General features: G+C 34.2%; 1 protein-coding gene across 2 annotated transcripts; it reads left to right on the top strand.

The window, feature by feature from the left end:
• LOC109712010 (GATA transcription factor 17-like) lies at positions 3,800-14,890 on the top strand. Of its 2 annotated transcripts, none has more exons than XR_002216746.1 (7): positions 3,800-4,368; positions 4,462-4,548; positions 4,631-4,743; positions 7,414-7,539; positions 10,818-10,937; positions 13,882-13,953; positions 14,347-14,424. XR_002216746.1 is itself a non-coding variant. In XM_020235423.1 (7 exons), exons 1-7 carry the CDS (start codon positions 3,985-3,987, stop codon positions 14,425-14,427), a joined length of 969 nt encoding a protein of 322 aa, XP_020091012.1. In that variant the 5' UTR covers positions 3,802-3,984; the 3' UTR covers positions 14,428-14,890. The 2 variants fall into 2 exon arrangements, 1 of the variants encoding a protein (XP_020091012.1); XM_020235423.1 differs by having other exon boundaries at positions 3,802-4,368; positions 10,818-10,923; positions 14,347-14,890.

Below are 16,066 nucleotides of genomic sequence, written 5' to 3' on the forward strand. Positions count from 1 at the left end.
ACAAATGAGGATTGGCTTTCCAATCTTCCTCTTGACAGCTTTATGGTTCTCGAAAAAGTGAGTACATTTGTATCACAATAAAGAAAAGAACACAAAATGTTTGAAGAGCGTTTTCCATTATAATTATCTGTTGCGGGATCTTCGACTATATTGTTCTGGTAATTGCTTCTTAAAAATATTGAAAGCATGAAAAATAAGTTGTAATTACTTCTGTTCGTCTTAAGCCTCTGACATGTACTTACTACATTTCTTTTTACCTTTTTGAGGGTGAGAGTGGTATATTCTCTTAATATAAATGTCTAGACTTTTCTGACTGTTTTACGAATTGGCCTGTGGTTGATGCTTATATTAAAAGATGTTAAATAATCTTTTGTTCTGGTTGATGCATGCTTGTCTTTGATTCTTACACCTTGGCTGTTGTGATTTCGTAATATAAGCCTTACCTGAACAATAGTGCAATTTGAAATAATATCCAGAAATTTACTTGTGATTTTGCTCTCTAACGTTACTGTATTTATTTTTATTTTTTTTAAGTGTAGTTACAATAGTGCAATTTGAAATAAAATCCTGAAATTTAGCATGATTTTGTTATCTAGCATTACTGTATTTTTTTTATATATCTACCTTTGGTTTGACAAGGTTTGATTCTACTACCCGATCCTACATTTTTTTGTAACATTTTTGACGGAATGTTCTGTCAGCTAACTAAAAATTCCATTAGATTGCTAGAATGTTCTGTCAACTAAGGTTTAGTGGGAGAATCAGAACTTCCAAGGTTTAGTGATTTGTTCTTGTGTTCTTACAGTGCCTTTGTCTAAACCGGTGATGTAAATGCTTTATTTCTTAGTCATTGTCAACAGAATCATCACTGTTATGCTGTTAAAGTTAAAGGTATATCTGTAATTACAAAAGTTGGTGCTTTTGAGTATTGTGGTTTGGTATGGTTGACTAGTGGAAAGCTCTATAAGATTAATGAGCAGGTTCTCTGGCTTAGTGTAAAGAAACAGATGTGCTACCTTCATGTCAATGCAATGCTTGAAAAAAAAATGTTGCGTGTACACTCTTTATGTAGGTGTAATTCTTATTCCTCTCCTTTCTGAGACTTTACAAAATCTTTTTAGAGTTTTTATTATCAGAAAAAGAAAGTCGATAAGGCTTGCAGGGAAAAAATAGTCCTTGGTTAAGTGGAGTGTAGATCTTATACCTAAGAGTCGAGGTTTCAGGTGGTATTACTCATGTTTGAAATTGCTCATTGCATGCTAGGATACTTGTTTGCAATAGTGACATGTAAAGTGAATATCTTCGGAATGTTTTATTATCTCTCTCTGGTTATCATGATTGCCACTCTACCAGTTGAGTTATACTGCTTGTAAATCACTCTAATCGAAACATTCCTTATCTGCATGTAAGTAAATACAGGTAGAATGTATGAGTATAGTACTGCTCAACATATGCTGAGGTACCTGCTGAGCTGATGTTCTGCAATTTTGGTGGAACAGAAGATCATTGCAAGTTCCCAAAATGTGAAAATGTAGGAACTTTCTCAAATTGACTAATAACTGATATCTATTTAAGTTATTTTAGCGAATCTAATTATAGGGTTTTGTTAATTGAGTGATAAAGCGTCAAATTTCGATGTCTTTGATTATTCTTTTGAGAGAAACGTAGTACATTATCCATGTCGTTTACTTTTTAAAAATGAACTTAGTTAGAAATATAAAGCAATTAGGCTTCGAACTTGTGATCTCTTATATCAATTACTTAACTCTTTTTATTGTAGGAAAGAAGTAAATTTTCTGAATTGAATAAATAAGAAATGTAAAAGTAAGTAACGTTGCATCTTGTGCAATAGTAAAAGTTGATATTTTTACTAAAAAATGGACAATAAGCGTCAATAATTTACAGAAACTTTGATAATTTAAATGAGAAAATAATGAAGTCATTAACATAAGATAATAAAAGCTAGAACTAGCTGAGCTCACAGTTTTCTCTCTATTGATGGATTCTCCTTGCATTTTTAGGTATAGTTCTCATTCTAGATTAAAAAACGAATACGTGCATATTATTAATTAAAATGTAAAAAAGTAATAGTTGAAATGCAGCTATTGATTAAGTAACGGTTTTCTACATCCTATCATGCTATGGCGCCTATCTTTTGACCCTTTGCTTCTTCCACCATGGTTTTCTACATCCTATCATGCTATGGCGCCTATCTTTTGACCCTTTGCTTCTTCCACCATATGCTCCATAGTTGCTGTGCCCCGTCCCGATGTGCTCTTTCTTCTTGCCATCATCAGATCTTGTGATATTCTTGCTGCCGTTGCTATCATTGTTTGATGCCCTCCACCACGGTCTCCCCCGCCGAACTCTTCATCCAAAACGGACTTGTCGCTCTGTCTACGGGGGACAAGGTAGGCGGATAAAAGCGTGGTGGTGGAAATGTGATTGAGGTAGCGGGGAGAAGCGCGGTGATAATGCGAGATCGGTGGAGGAGGAGAAGGAGGGAGAGGAAGCAGGAGGAAAAAGAGTAGAGGAGGAGAAGAAGGGAGAGGAAGCGGAGGAGAAAGAGACATCATAGAGAGAGAAAGGAAAGAGAGTGTGGGTGTTTGGTCTAGCCTTTGGAAAGTGATTTTGGGTTCAAAAGTAATTTTCGACTTAATGTGTAGTTTGGTTTAGGGTCCGAAAAAATAATTTGTTCAGAATTGATTTTGAATTGAAAAATTAAATTTATTTAAAATTTGTAGAGAGAAGGAAAGTGATTTTTCAGAAATGATTTTATAAAACTAGTTGGCAAAATTTTTTTGCTATTTGCAAATAATATTTTTATTTGCTAAATTATATTTTAAGATGTGAATTTAAAAATTTAAATTTGACTCTAAAAGTTTAAAATTTTGAATATAAAATCTAAACCAGAATTTAAAATTTGACATTTGAATTTAAAACCTAAATTTTAAAATTAAAAATAAAAAATTAAAATTTAGCATTTAAAATTTAGGATTTAAAATTTAAAATTTAAAATTTTAATATATATTTAAAATTTAAAATTTCAAACTTAAAACAAAAATATTAGAATTTAAAATTTTTATTTTTAAAATTTGAAATTAAAAGTTGGAATTTGAAATATAAATTTAAAATTTAAAATTTGAAAATTTAATATAGAATTTAAAATTTGCAATTAAAAATTTGAAACTAAAAATTTGTAATTTAAAATTAAAAATTACAAATTTTAAAATTTATAAATTTTACAATTNTTAAATTTCAAAATTTAAAATTAAAATTTAATAAGTAAACTTAAAACAAAACTATAAAATTGAAAATTGAAAATTGAAAATTTAAATTTTAAATTTTAAATTTTAAATTTTAAATTTTAAATTTCAAATTTCAAATTTCAATTTTATAGTTTTGTTTTAAGTTACTTATTAAATTTTAATTTTAAATTTGAAATTTAAAGTTTTAAATATAAAATTTATAACTTGAAATTTAAACTGAAATTTAAGTCTTAAAATTTAAAGAAATTTGGAATCTAAAATTTGAAATTATAAATTTAATCAGCGGCAGGATTAATCCTAGCCGTCCAATATCGAACCGGAAGCATTTTCCGAAATTATTATTATTATTAATAATTATTCATGCACGTTGTAAAGCGCGACCAGGTACGATACGGCAATCCCGTGAACGGCGCCCGTGGTCCTCTGATGACAATCCGACGGCTCTGATTCGATCAGAGGCACCCGCACCGTATCACGCTGACGTCACCATCTATGTACCCCTTGTCACTCGCTACTCTCTCTCTCTCTCTCTCTCTCATCCTTTTCGCTCCTCTCGCCCATCTCCGTGTTCGTTCCCTAAATTTTAGGGTTTGATCGAAATCCTAGGGTTTCTCCGATCGAATGGTATCCCTCTCGATTTCGACCGTTCGATCGCCAAAATTTAAATTCGGAGCCCTCTTATTCCAAATTTAGTCGGGAATTTGGCGATTTCGTGATGGGCGAAAACCCCGCCCATGGCCCTTCCGACGCGAAGCCCTACCCGCCCCGCCGCGCGCCCGAGCCGCGCGCGGCGGTGCCCCTCCTGCCGCCGCAGATCGACGACGTGCGCGGCGGCGGGGACGCGCACATGGTCGCGGGCGGCGCCGCGGCCGAGGCCCACCCGATGCAGCGGTACGAGCACCACAATGGCGGGGGAGATGGGGGCGGGATGGAGGAGGACGAGGAGGAGGACCACGACGGGGCCATGGAGGCCGTGGCGATGGACGCCGACGCGGTGCACGACTCGCATGTGATGGTGGCGCCTACCATGGGCAACAACCAGCTGACCCTCTCCTTCCAGGGCGAGGCCTACGTTTTCGACTCCGTTTCCCCCGAAAAGGTGCAATTTTTCCTTCTCTTCCACTCTTCTTTTGATATTGCTCTATACTAGTCTAGAATCAGTAATCGACTCACTTGTAGCCGAATTTGGTAGGTGCAAGCAGTGCTTTTGTTGCTTGGAGGGCGGGAGATTACTCCGGGAATGGGTTCGGTTCCATCCTCTTCGAACCCTTATAACAGGGTATGATAAAATTTAACTATGTTTTTGATGGGTTTGTTGGTAATGTTTTGTAAGGTGTTTGGTTAAAGGTTCGATTTTGCAGCGTGTTAATTTTCCACACAGAGTGGCTTCACTGATGAGATTCCGTGAGAAGAGGAAAGAAAGGAACTTTGACAAGAAGATAAGATACACTGTAAGGAAGGAGGTTGCTCTCAGGTAGCTCCTAAATACTCGTATTTTAGTTTTGTCTTCATTGTGAAATAACATCTTAGTTCTTCAGTTGCATACTTTACTGTATATGAAGTGGTGTTAAAATCGCAACATAACAAATGATAAAGCATAGGTGCATATACCGGATATATATGAGAAGATGCATATGAATGGACGTGACAAATATGAAAAAAATGGAGATACGTATTATAGAGATATCTCAGAGAACAAGTTAAATGTATAAATTTTTTTGGGTGAAGTAATGTTCTGTCTCTTTTAATCAACTATAACATAGCACATATACTAACACATTACGAGCAGAAATTTATTTTGCTAAAATACATAGTTGTTTTCTTTTGTATAAGCTATTACAGCTACAGAGTTATTTCTCAGCAGGCATACCTTATGACAACTTGCTTTCCATAAACACTTCAATTTCAAAATTAAATAAGATAAGAAGCGCCATAACCTATTACTGTTTATTCGAGACATTAGAGCACTTTTAACCTGTCGGGACAATAAGAAGCTTCATGATGTATAACAGGCTATTCTCAAGATTTTGCGTGAAGCTGTTTCCATTTTGATTCGATTTCCTGTGAGCTTACTTGATACCTTTAAAATGATACTTTGTACGGTGCATGAAATTTATCAATTATATTTGTTTGATAAGATTGAGGCAAGAAAATTTATGGCTTATGCATAGTTGCAATGAAGGAGACAAGTTTTAGACTCTAGACATTTTTGATAACAAGGAGCAAGCGGACTTTATGGAAAACATATTTAACAAAATTCAGAGAAGGGATGGAGGTTCAATAAGGGTTGATAAGCATGACAAATAGCACGCAAACCGTTCTACTATTTATCATTCGTTTATGGAGATGATGGGGAAACCTAAGAAGGATGTTAGACACTCAGGGTTGAATGAGTCGAGTGGAGTAGTTCAGTTGGCATTTTGAGTGATAGACAGAACCTTTTATCCTTTCTGAGCATCTAATTGGATATGTCATTGCTATGCTTTAAGAGATTGAATGCTATGCTATTAAGAAATAGCATGGAAAAAAAATAGCATAGAACAAACAGAAATGCTGAGTAGAATGTATTTAAAATCGGCTGTTACCTAGTTATGGTCCTGCCAAAGTGAGATCTTGACCTTGAGAAAGAATAGTTGAAGATAGTCCTGACTTTTTCTAATTTTGTATGGCTGTAAAGACTTGAACCTAAAACTTTTGGTTGCATGAAAGACTTTTATCACTATACTCGAGTTGAGGTGGATGCACTATGATGTAAAAAGACAAGATTACAGATGGTGATATTCAATCTAAGGTTGAGTAGGCTTAATTAAGGGAAAGGAAGGGCAATTTTATATTCTTGACACAAAAAACATAGCAATGCTTATACAACATATAGAAAGAAAGAACCTTTAGTAGATGATATGAGATAAAGTAATAGAATGTCAAAAACCATGGTAGAAGAAGAGGTCACACTAAGATAAGATGAGGTGCAAAAGCTTCATATGATTTTTTTTTTTCTTGTGTTTTTGGGGTTGCTTGGGAGTTTGAATGAGTGGAAGAATGGTTTAAATGATTTGGCATGCAACCGCTTATATTTATAAACCAAAATGTCGCAAGAGGTTGTATAATCAAGCTAAAATGTCGCAAGAGGTTGTATAATCAACAGTTTATGCAATGTGCTTTAATCAAGGATTCTCATGTCGACCAACGGGCATGCCTTGCTAGTTGCTTGCAGGCGTAGAGTCAGAGTTGTATTCAAATACATTCCAATATGGTCTTAAGTCCCCTATTTTTCCTTATTTTCTTCTATTTAACAAGATTGGGCTGCTTGCATACCTCCTATATATAGTTTTTAAAGTGATCTCGGAGGAGAAATGGTTTTGAGGTAAAAAGAGAATTAAGTACTTACAATTGTGCCCGTGGTACATGTGTGTATTGGTGGTTCATTGCCTGTGTTGTTCCATAGATTTTGTTGCTGCCGGAATTGCTTCACCTCCTTCCCTATTCCCCTTCATGTCATGATTGTCCAATCTTTTGTTTACAATTAACTTCTTTTATGTTGGTATTGCATCATATTTCTTGGGTTGGTATTGTTGCTTATTGCTTGGGCTTGGTATTGAAAGTAAGTTTTTGAGGCTTGTTGTGTGACACCCCACCATGGACCCTAGTAATAATAACTGGGCTTGAGCATTTTGGGCCAGTGGTTAGGGCCCAACAAGTTATTATTGCTAGCGGGTCGAGTCGTTACATGTTGACACATGTTTGTTAGGAAAGTGTGGCAATTATAGAGTATGTTATGACTTTGCTTTTGCTGCAAAGCATGCTTTCCGTGCTTTTATGATTGTTTTAGGAACATCAAAGCTTGATAATGATTTGAGACTTTGGCAAGTCTTATCATTGTTGGTTTTAGTTTTCTAGTTCCTTTTTCCATTTTTTTTTGGCATTTCTATTTATATGGCTTCTCATGATCGTTAAGTGTTTTCGTCGCATAGTAACTCTACTTATTTGTTGTTGAATCCTTTTTCTGTACTTCATCTTGGATATTTCTTGTAGTACCAAATTTTTATAGTCTTAGATTGCTTAAGTGATTGCACAAATTTTGATAGTTCTTGTTGCCAATCCTTCTTTTTCTATGTTGAAGTTAACTTCTTCACTATTATTATAGAATGCAGCGTAATAGAGGTCAGTTTACATCATCTAAATCCAAGCCTGAAGATTCAACATCCATTGCTAGTTCGGATAGTTCGATGCGGTGGGGTTTAGTGGAAGGTCGACCGCCGTCTGCTTCTGAGTAAGTCTGTGAAGTATTTATCTTGTTTTTTTGTTTTGGCTATATATCGTTCAACGGTGAATGTTAATGCAATTGATATTCTTCATGATTTATTGTGAGACATAAGAAAACTGCAACCATCATTCGAAATCTCGGTTTTGTTTTTAGTTTCCCTTGTTAATTAGAAAACAAAATGTTTCGACGGTTTTTGATGGTGTCGAATTGAGCTTTAGTAGTTTTGACTAGAAATCATAAAAAATAGAGTATTAAAGAAAAAGGGACTAATAGGATGAAGTAAGGGGACAATTGGAAAAGCTCAGAAGGCTAGAGTTTAATAGTTGATTGAAGTTAGAAGATGGGTTGTTGATTAATGCTATATCAGGGATTTTTTTTTTTGGGGTCAAAACATGATTCTTATAGAGTATTTGTTCACATTGATGAAGGAATAAGAAAAGTGCTTAATCCAATCCTGGTTAAATGCATTCTAAGTATCAACAATTCAAGGGATAATATTGCAAACCATTATGTAATCTTTAAACTATGATAAATTATTAAAACTAAAATGATAACTTTAGTGAGGTGCCTGCCCTTTGCAGTCGAACGACTCTTTTGTCATTCGGTACTTGGATTTCATAAATACTGTCAAGAAAATCAATGGTCTTCTATCTTTTTAAATAGGAAAAACTTAAAAAGCAACCCAATAGTATAGCGCATTTGAAGTTTAGCATTCTGTGCTTCAAAGTGTAATACCTTGCCTCCCTGCAGTTACTGATTTGTTTTTTAGTAAGGGGCAATCATTATATCGTCTTTAAAGTGAGCACATGACAATTACACATCTTATTTGAACATTGCAAGTGAAAGAAAAATTTCAGGCAATCCTTCTATTTTATAGCCAAATTTGATTTTTACAACCCTATGGTTCAAATGCAGCATTTACTATTCGTTATTGATGGCATTATATTGTCAAGTCCTCCCAAACACAATCAGAATGAACCACATGGGACCAAAGTGCTACATCTTGAACTATAAGGTAGTAAAATAGGATTGCGCTTTCAATGAAGTTTTTTTCTCTTAAATGTTCTCAAAATGCTGTCGAATTAATACAAGCCCATCATATGCCAATTATCCATTTATTGGGATGAATGAAATATCTTGAAGAATGTTAGGATTTTTCCTTTTCTTTTTCTTTAGTTTGTTCTCTAACATTGTCTATGATGTGGGAAGTCGTAGAGGTGATGAACCTTCTGGTAAAGCTAGTTGGCTATTCAAGATTTTGAAGATACAGAGGTGTTGCATTTGATTTAACTATGGAAAATGTAAAACTTGCCATAATAGGAGGTTGGCAATTAGATGCAAATACATATTCTAATTCCATACAACAGAGAGGCCCATTACATGGTTGTGTGGAACTAGATATGATATGTTATGCACTACTGCCGTGTTTGGATGCATGAACATCCTGTTCGGCATATCTCTTTGATTTACTTGCGAAGTTTGTAGTATTTCGCAGATGAGGAGTGGATAAAATGTCTAGAATGGCGCACTGTATTCGACTTCAAGTCATTTTCATGGAATACGATAAATCACCTCCTAAGTGAAATATGTTTTCCTACCAAATTATGAATGCCAAAACCTTTCAAAAACAAATATCAAGTTCCTAGCTTCTAATCACATAAGAAAATCTTCATACAAAACAAATTATCACTCATAAGAACTTCATACTAAACAAATTATCATTGGATAACTTATTTCAATATCCAAATAGGGCCTAGGGCTACTAGGATGTTTTACACTAAGTTCTCAGAATGCAGTACAAGGGGATAAGATTAGTCGGGTCGTTAATCTGGATTGTGGTTTGTTGTGGAACATGAATACTCATCAACATATATAAAAATCAAGACCTACCTTTTGTTATTCTAGAGTGCTTTTTCTCTTTCATTTAGTTCGGATTAGGTATTCCTTCTCCTAATCAAAGGGGCTCTCTTCTTTCCTTAGGATATTATTTTTGTGTGGATTATTCTATATCTTGTAAAACACATTTTATTTAGGCGACCCAACAAATTAGATTTGGAAAATCTAAGCCCTCTTTTACTATTCTCAGTTCAGCACTTTTCCAATGTACATCTTGAGCCCACCACAAGTTGAGATGCATGATCGGAATTGCGTGCTGCAGAGTGGGCGGGGAGAGGGGGAGTCTGCTTTCCTGGGAAATAATATATTTTTCTATATTAGAAACAAGCATTTTATTGCGTATAAAAATATTTGGATTTTATTTTTTGAGTGTTGGTATTTTGCTTGCCCTCCCATAGATCAAGATTTCCTATTTTCCCATAGATCAAGATTTTCTTTGTTTTTAGAAGAACTGAGGGAAAAGAATGGTGGAGATAGCATTGTTTGATATTGTTAGTGAAATACACCGGGATCCAGGCATCTGACAGGGGCACACTATAGCAGATACTGATCAATATAGACTACAGCAATTAAAAAGGTCCGTGAGGAACTCAAGACCTAGTCTAATCCAGGGAGGGCACATCCCCTTCCTTTCCTCCTGGATTCTCCCATGCCTTTTTATAGGCTTCACTTACTCTCTTATGGTGGTGAAGAAGCTGGCAATGGGGCCTTGTAATCGAGAATTGGTCCAAGACAGAGCCCATGACAGTGATGAAGGTTGTACCCTCTCCCTTGGCGGATTCGTTGGAGAGAATAAGAGGGGAGAGAAAGTTACCTTATTACCCTGAGGAAGAGCAGGTGAGGAGAGAGATACGGTGTCTTTTGTATTTTAACTTTTAAACAGAAGTTGTTGCGCTTGGAACTAATTGAAGCTTGACCAAAACTGTGAAAAGAAGCTCTACAGAAACCACCGAAACTTGGCCAAAAACTGACTGGAACCCAACTGAAACTGTTGAAACCCGACGAAGCCCAGTGAAACGTTCTTCTTGGTAAATGGATTGGTTACCGCTATTTTGGCTAAAACTTGAAACTATTGCATTTACTAAATCCTTTCGGCAGATAATTTAAAGACGAAGAAAACTGCTTCCTGTCTGTGCCAGAGTGATTGTTTGTTAGCAATTTGTGCTTATCTGGTGACTGATTGACGATCTTCCTTGTGGCTTGATAAGAAAATCATTTAGTTTTATGCTTCTAATATTTTTTGTTTGTTTTCTCAATTGAATTTTTATCAGAGTTGTGCTACTTATTAGTTTCTTTCTTATTCACATGAATATTTTTAGCGGCTACATATGTAAAGCAAATACTAAGGCTTTAATAGCTTGAAATTGTTTTCTTTTAAATTTGTATAGATGCCATCATTGCCATATTAGTGCAAAGGCTACTCCAATGATGCGTCGAGGACCTGATGGACCAAGGACCTTGTGCAATGCTTGTGGATTAATGTGGGCAAATAAGGTAGACTCTTTATGGTAATAGTTACTTCATCACACAAAGCACTATATATTTTCTTCAAGTTATTAATTAATGGAAACCTTCAGAAAGCTATATGGCTTTTCTTAATGAGTGTTAGTCTATGGTTTTTATGGCCAATAGTTGGTACTGTTAAAAAGCAGGGCAAACTAGCGTGCTTTTAATCTATAGTTTTGTTTGTTATGCTTTAAATACCAGAGAACTCGAGGCTGCAAGTTGGACTCAGTTAATTCAGTCATTACAATTTGAACTAATTCATACTAAATTTGAATTATCTGCAACAACAAAATCATATGCTGTTTAAATTTCCTGAAAGGAAAGAGCAAGATGGTGGTTTTTATTGTTAAATGCACATTGCTTCTGCTAATTTGAATAACAGATTACTATTTTCTGTCCATATGTTGAAAATCAACATTTTCCTACTCCTGATAAAAAAGTTAAGCACATTGCTTCTGCTGATTTGAATAATAGATTACTGTTCTTAGACTCTTTAATCAGCTATACCCTCTTTAACGATCAGCTAAACCCTGTTTAATGATGGCAATATTATCCTACAATTTTAGAATTGATTTGCAAATTGCAACCGTTTATTCCCATTTTAGGAGATTTCAAAGTCAAGGCCTTGATTAAAAAGGTAGGCGATGAAAGTGGACAAACGTTGTCAACGGTGTGATAATCTCTATCTATATTAGGGCCTGTTTGGCCTAGCTTTTGGAAAATTGATTTCTACAGAAGTGATTTTAGTTTGGAAAATTGATTTTGGTGAAAAGCTGTAGAGCGTTTGGCTGAGTTTAGGTAAAAGTGATTTTTTTGAAATGATTTTCTAAAGCTGTTTGGCAAAAAAATTTGATGTTTGCATATATTAATATTTTTACTAAATTTTATTTTAAAATAATTTAAAATTTGAATTTAAATTAAAAATTTAAATTTGAATTAAAACTATAATTTTTAAATTTCAAATTTGTACAAAAAATAAATTTGAAATTTCAAAATTTTAAATTTGAGTTTTTGAATCTAAATCTAAATTTTCAATTTTCCAATCTAAATTTAAATTTTGAATTTGAAATTTAAAATTTAAGATTTGAAATTTGAAATTCAAAATTTAAAATTTAAAATTTAATTTCAAAATTCAAAATTTAAAATTTAAAATTTAAAAATTAAAATTTAAAAATTAAAATTTAAAATTTAAAATTTAAAATTTAAAATTTGAGATTTGAAACTTAAATTTAAAATTTAAAATCTAAATTGTAAATTTTAAATTTGAAAAGTTGAGATTTACAAATTCAAATATGAATTTAAAATTTCAAAATATAAATTTAATGTTAAATTTATACTTTGAATCTAAAATAAAAATAAAAATTTGAAGTTTTGAGTCCAAAATCAGAATCAGTTTTGGAGAAGCAGTTTTTTTTTCTGCTTCTGATTTTGAAGCCTTCAAAATCAGTTTTCTGATTCTGAGAAGCAGAATCAAATTTTACATCCGTCGTTCCCAAACACTCTACTGAGCTCAAAAGTAATTTTGGGCTTAGAATCACCTCTGAGAAGCTAGGCCAAACACCCCCTTAGATCATTAACATTCCCAAAGAAAGAATTTCCTAAGTCAGACCCTAAACAACCTTTGACTGTTCTCATGTAAGGAAGGGAAGTGCTTCTAACAATTATTTAGTGATAGTCATGTAGGGAGTGTAAGGGATTTTTATTATATCTTGTCCGATAATAGAGCTGTAGATTTGTATGAATGGACACGCAAGTGGATGGGATTTTTCTTGAGGTTTGGAAATGCTTAGAAAGCAAGGAGTTAAGTGATTTCTTAAATGAAGATCCATATTCATCTGCCAAACTAACAAAATGCCTAAATGAAGATCCATATTAGTTTTGATATTTAATGAATAAAAGTTGTACCCAAATTGTTAGATATGCTTATTGCTCACTAGTTACCAAATGAAGTTGTGCGAGCAAGTGATTGAGCATTCACGATATTAGTTTGACAGTATTCGTGAACCAGTTTCGTCTGCCTTTGGGAGCATCTATGAAAGCTGTAGGATTGGATGGATTATGAGGTATGGAGAAAGTAAGATGGATTTCAATATCATTTTATTGAACATAACAACTTTTGGTGGTGTTCTGAAGTAACATGACTGGTGGAAAATACCTGATTCCTGCATCATTTCCAAAATTAGTCAATCCTGCAGATAGAAGGTGCAAGGAAAGTACTGAATTATTTATTAGTTCTTTCAGGCGGGGCTTGGATTTTCGTGTGCTTCATTAACGTGTTTCACATTCGGGTGTTAATTGCAAGTTTATTATATGCTTTTGCTTTCTTCCTGCAAAAATCTTTATTTCTCAAGCTACAGAATTCTTAAGGGCTGTTAGTGTGAACATACTGGTGACTGATTATGCTAATATAAGAGATAGTATTGCCGCTAGATTTTATTGTTTTATATAGTTATATAATTTAGTGTAGACTACCGAACCTAGCAAAGTGACAAATTTCACTAGCAAAGTTGTTTACAAATGAGTGTTCCTAGGCTTCTGTTAAGCTGTTCAATCTATGAAACTTGAAATAACAAATGTCGATTGAGTAGAAATAATACTTGTACATTTTTCTCTTTATTGGTGGTGGAGTGCATGTATTTGGCTTTGCTTTCTACGTTCCTTGCTGGAGCACCTTGCTTTTTTGTTCAATCCAAACAATTTTTTTTGCAGTGGCTGATGAACATGTGGTCAATGAGCACTTTCTTTCTAAGACTTTTGGGTTTGCAATTTACACCTTAATCAACCAAGCTAATACTCTTTCTACTTAATTTGAAGGTCTCCTTACGCTTGACTACATTACTGTATGGTTTTTGATATTGGGGCATTTGGTGACAGTATATACATATTGCGTACCTTTATATTTTTTTTGCATATATGTTATATCTCCTCTTGTTGGTGTTCTGGCAGGGTACAATGAGGGATCTCTCAAAAAGCCCGCCTGTTCCACTCCAGACTTTGCCGCCAGAACCAGTGGATGGGGTAAGTCTTCTTCTCTCAACTTGCATACAATTCACCTGCTCTTGTTATTTCCAAGTATCTTCAGTCTACTTTTTTTTTATTTATGGGAAATAAAGCAGTTCCTGAATGCCCTGAACTTACTTGCTTGACATCCCTGAATATCCATCTGCTTCTAAGATCTCTAACGTCTACTGGAAGCTGTGCACACCAGCTATAACAATTGTTAACAGCTAATAAACCTGGGGATGTTACTAAAAGATATTAGGTAAGTCTAGGGATTAATCTTTTCAAGCGTAAAGTAGTGGCCGTGTCACAATTCATATAAGTACAGGAACTACCAACACAATTTAGCCTTTTGATTTTATAGATTCATCTCTTCTGTTAGGAGTTGATGTTCATTTTCTCCCCATACAGACTGGAACTGCTGCTGCAGCAGCTGTGGGTGAGCAACAATCAGCTGCCATCACTGCTAACGGTCATGATTCATCGTCGTGAGCGGAAGTACTGCGTGGCGATAGATATTAGTTAGAGCAATCGCGGCCTCAAGGAGAACTGAAGATCTATTCTATACATGCCTACATGCCTGTACTATTGTTAGTTGGTAGAGAATTTGATACAAGATATTTATAGGTACTTTCTTCTTTCTCCTGGTGAGATGATGGGCTAAGGTGATGCTAATTATGCTATATTGATTACATCCGCGGTGTGTGGTTTTCTTGGTTGTATCAATCTTTGTTCACAAGATTTGGTAGCGTCGATGTGTGCGCAGGAGTAGCCTAACTACTTGATCAGACTTGGTAATATCGTAATCTCTAGTTGAGAAACTATTTTCTTTTTTGGGTTATTAGTGCACATGGTGATTATGTAAATAATAATTGCTTAAATGTTTCTTGTAACTCTGCTCTTTGTTTGCATTTTTGTTTTAACTCTTGGAAGAATCTGGAATTGTACCTGTGCTTCTTGGGGGACTTCTTAATACTACTTGCTTTGATTTCTTTGGGGCCTGTGCTTTTGCAGATATTAGAGGGGATTTAAAACTTGTTTTCCAAATTGATGGTAGTAATCTTGTCATTAGCAAGGTAAAATCCTTTGCCATCTTCAGAATTTTAGATGCACTAGATATTGCTGTCAACCATACTAATTTAGCATGTTTATGATTTAGAATTTTTAAGTTGTTACCATAAGATGCAGTGAACATAATAGAATGATGATGAACAGTAGTACTTGTAGACTTACTGTGGGAGTTGTCTCTGGTTTGAATCTAGAGATGTCAGTGGGTCGTATTCGGGACAGGTTTTCAAAAATTCGACCTCAAATTCAAATTCGAATTGGGTGAATTTTAAAAATCCATCTCTAAACTTGAATCCTGTAAAAACTTTGAGATCTGAAGTCCAATTCAAAAATCCGAATTCGAATAATTATTTCTCTTTACCGTATTTCAAAATATATTATATTAAATTTAAATTTTTTAAAATATAAATTTAAATATAATATCAAAAAATAATATATATTATTATATAGTGTAAAATTTGGGTTTGGATTGGGTTCGGATTTGGATTGGGTATAAATAAAATTCATATTCAAGTTTAAATTCGTCAATTTTTTTTTATATTTGTATTTAAAGTTATATCAAGGGCTTTTTTTGCATTTAACCCCCTGACAAATTTTTATTTTAAAAATAGCTCTGTCAAAATTTAATTTGCAAAAATGGCCCTGGGCCTTCCACGCAGGCGCCACGCGGGTGGGGCCAGGGGCAATGTGTTAAGTTAAACACGGTGAACCATTCACTGTGTTTAGACACGGTAAATGGTTCACCGTGTTTAGTATGTATATTTTGTATGTTGAAAAGAGGAATAGGAAGTAGGGATGTCAATAGATATGGATATCCGAAAGATATTATCCGACGCAAACATGACAATTAAATTAGTATATTAATATATAATATATATAGTAATATATACTATATAAATTAAAATTTATTTTCATATCTCTAATTTGATCCAATATAAATAAATATTTAATATTTTTATTTCTTTAGATCTTCATTCAGTCGGTTAAATATATTATTATAATTGCTATAAATTACAATAAAATAAATTAATATACGTACTCATTATCTATAAAAATTTATTTG

The sequence above is a fragment of the Ananas comosus genome, linkage group 6, assembly GCF_001540865.1.
Source record: "Ananas comosus cultivar F153 linkage group 6, ASM154086v1, whole genome shotgun sequence".
Lineage (NCBI taxonomy): Eukaryota > Viridiplantae > Streptophyta > Magnoliopsida > Poales > Bromeliaceae > Ananas > Ananas comosus.

Coding starts and splice junctions, on each gene's coding strand:
- LOC109712010 (XM_020235423.1), top strand. CDS start 3,985: ATGGGCGAAAACCCCGCCCATGGCCCTTCCGACGCGAAGCCCTACCCG. Junction 7,540..10,817: donor CGACCGCCGTCTGCTTCTGA/GTAAGTCTGTGA, acceptor AAATTTGTATAG/ATGCCATCATTGCCATATTA. Junction 13,954..14,346: donor CGCCAGAACCAGTGGATGGG/GTAAGTCTTCTT, acceptor CTCCCCATACAG/ACTGGAACTGCTGCTGCAGC.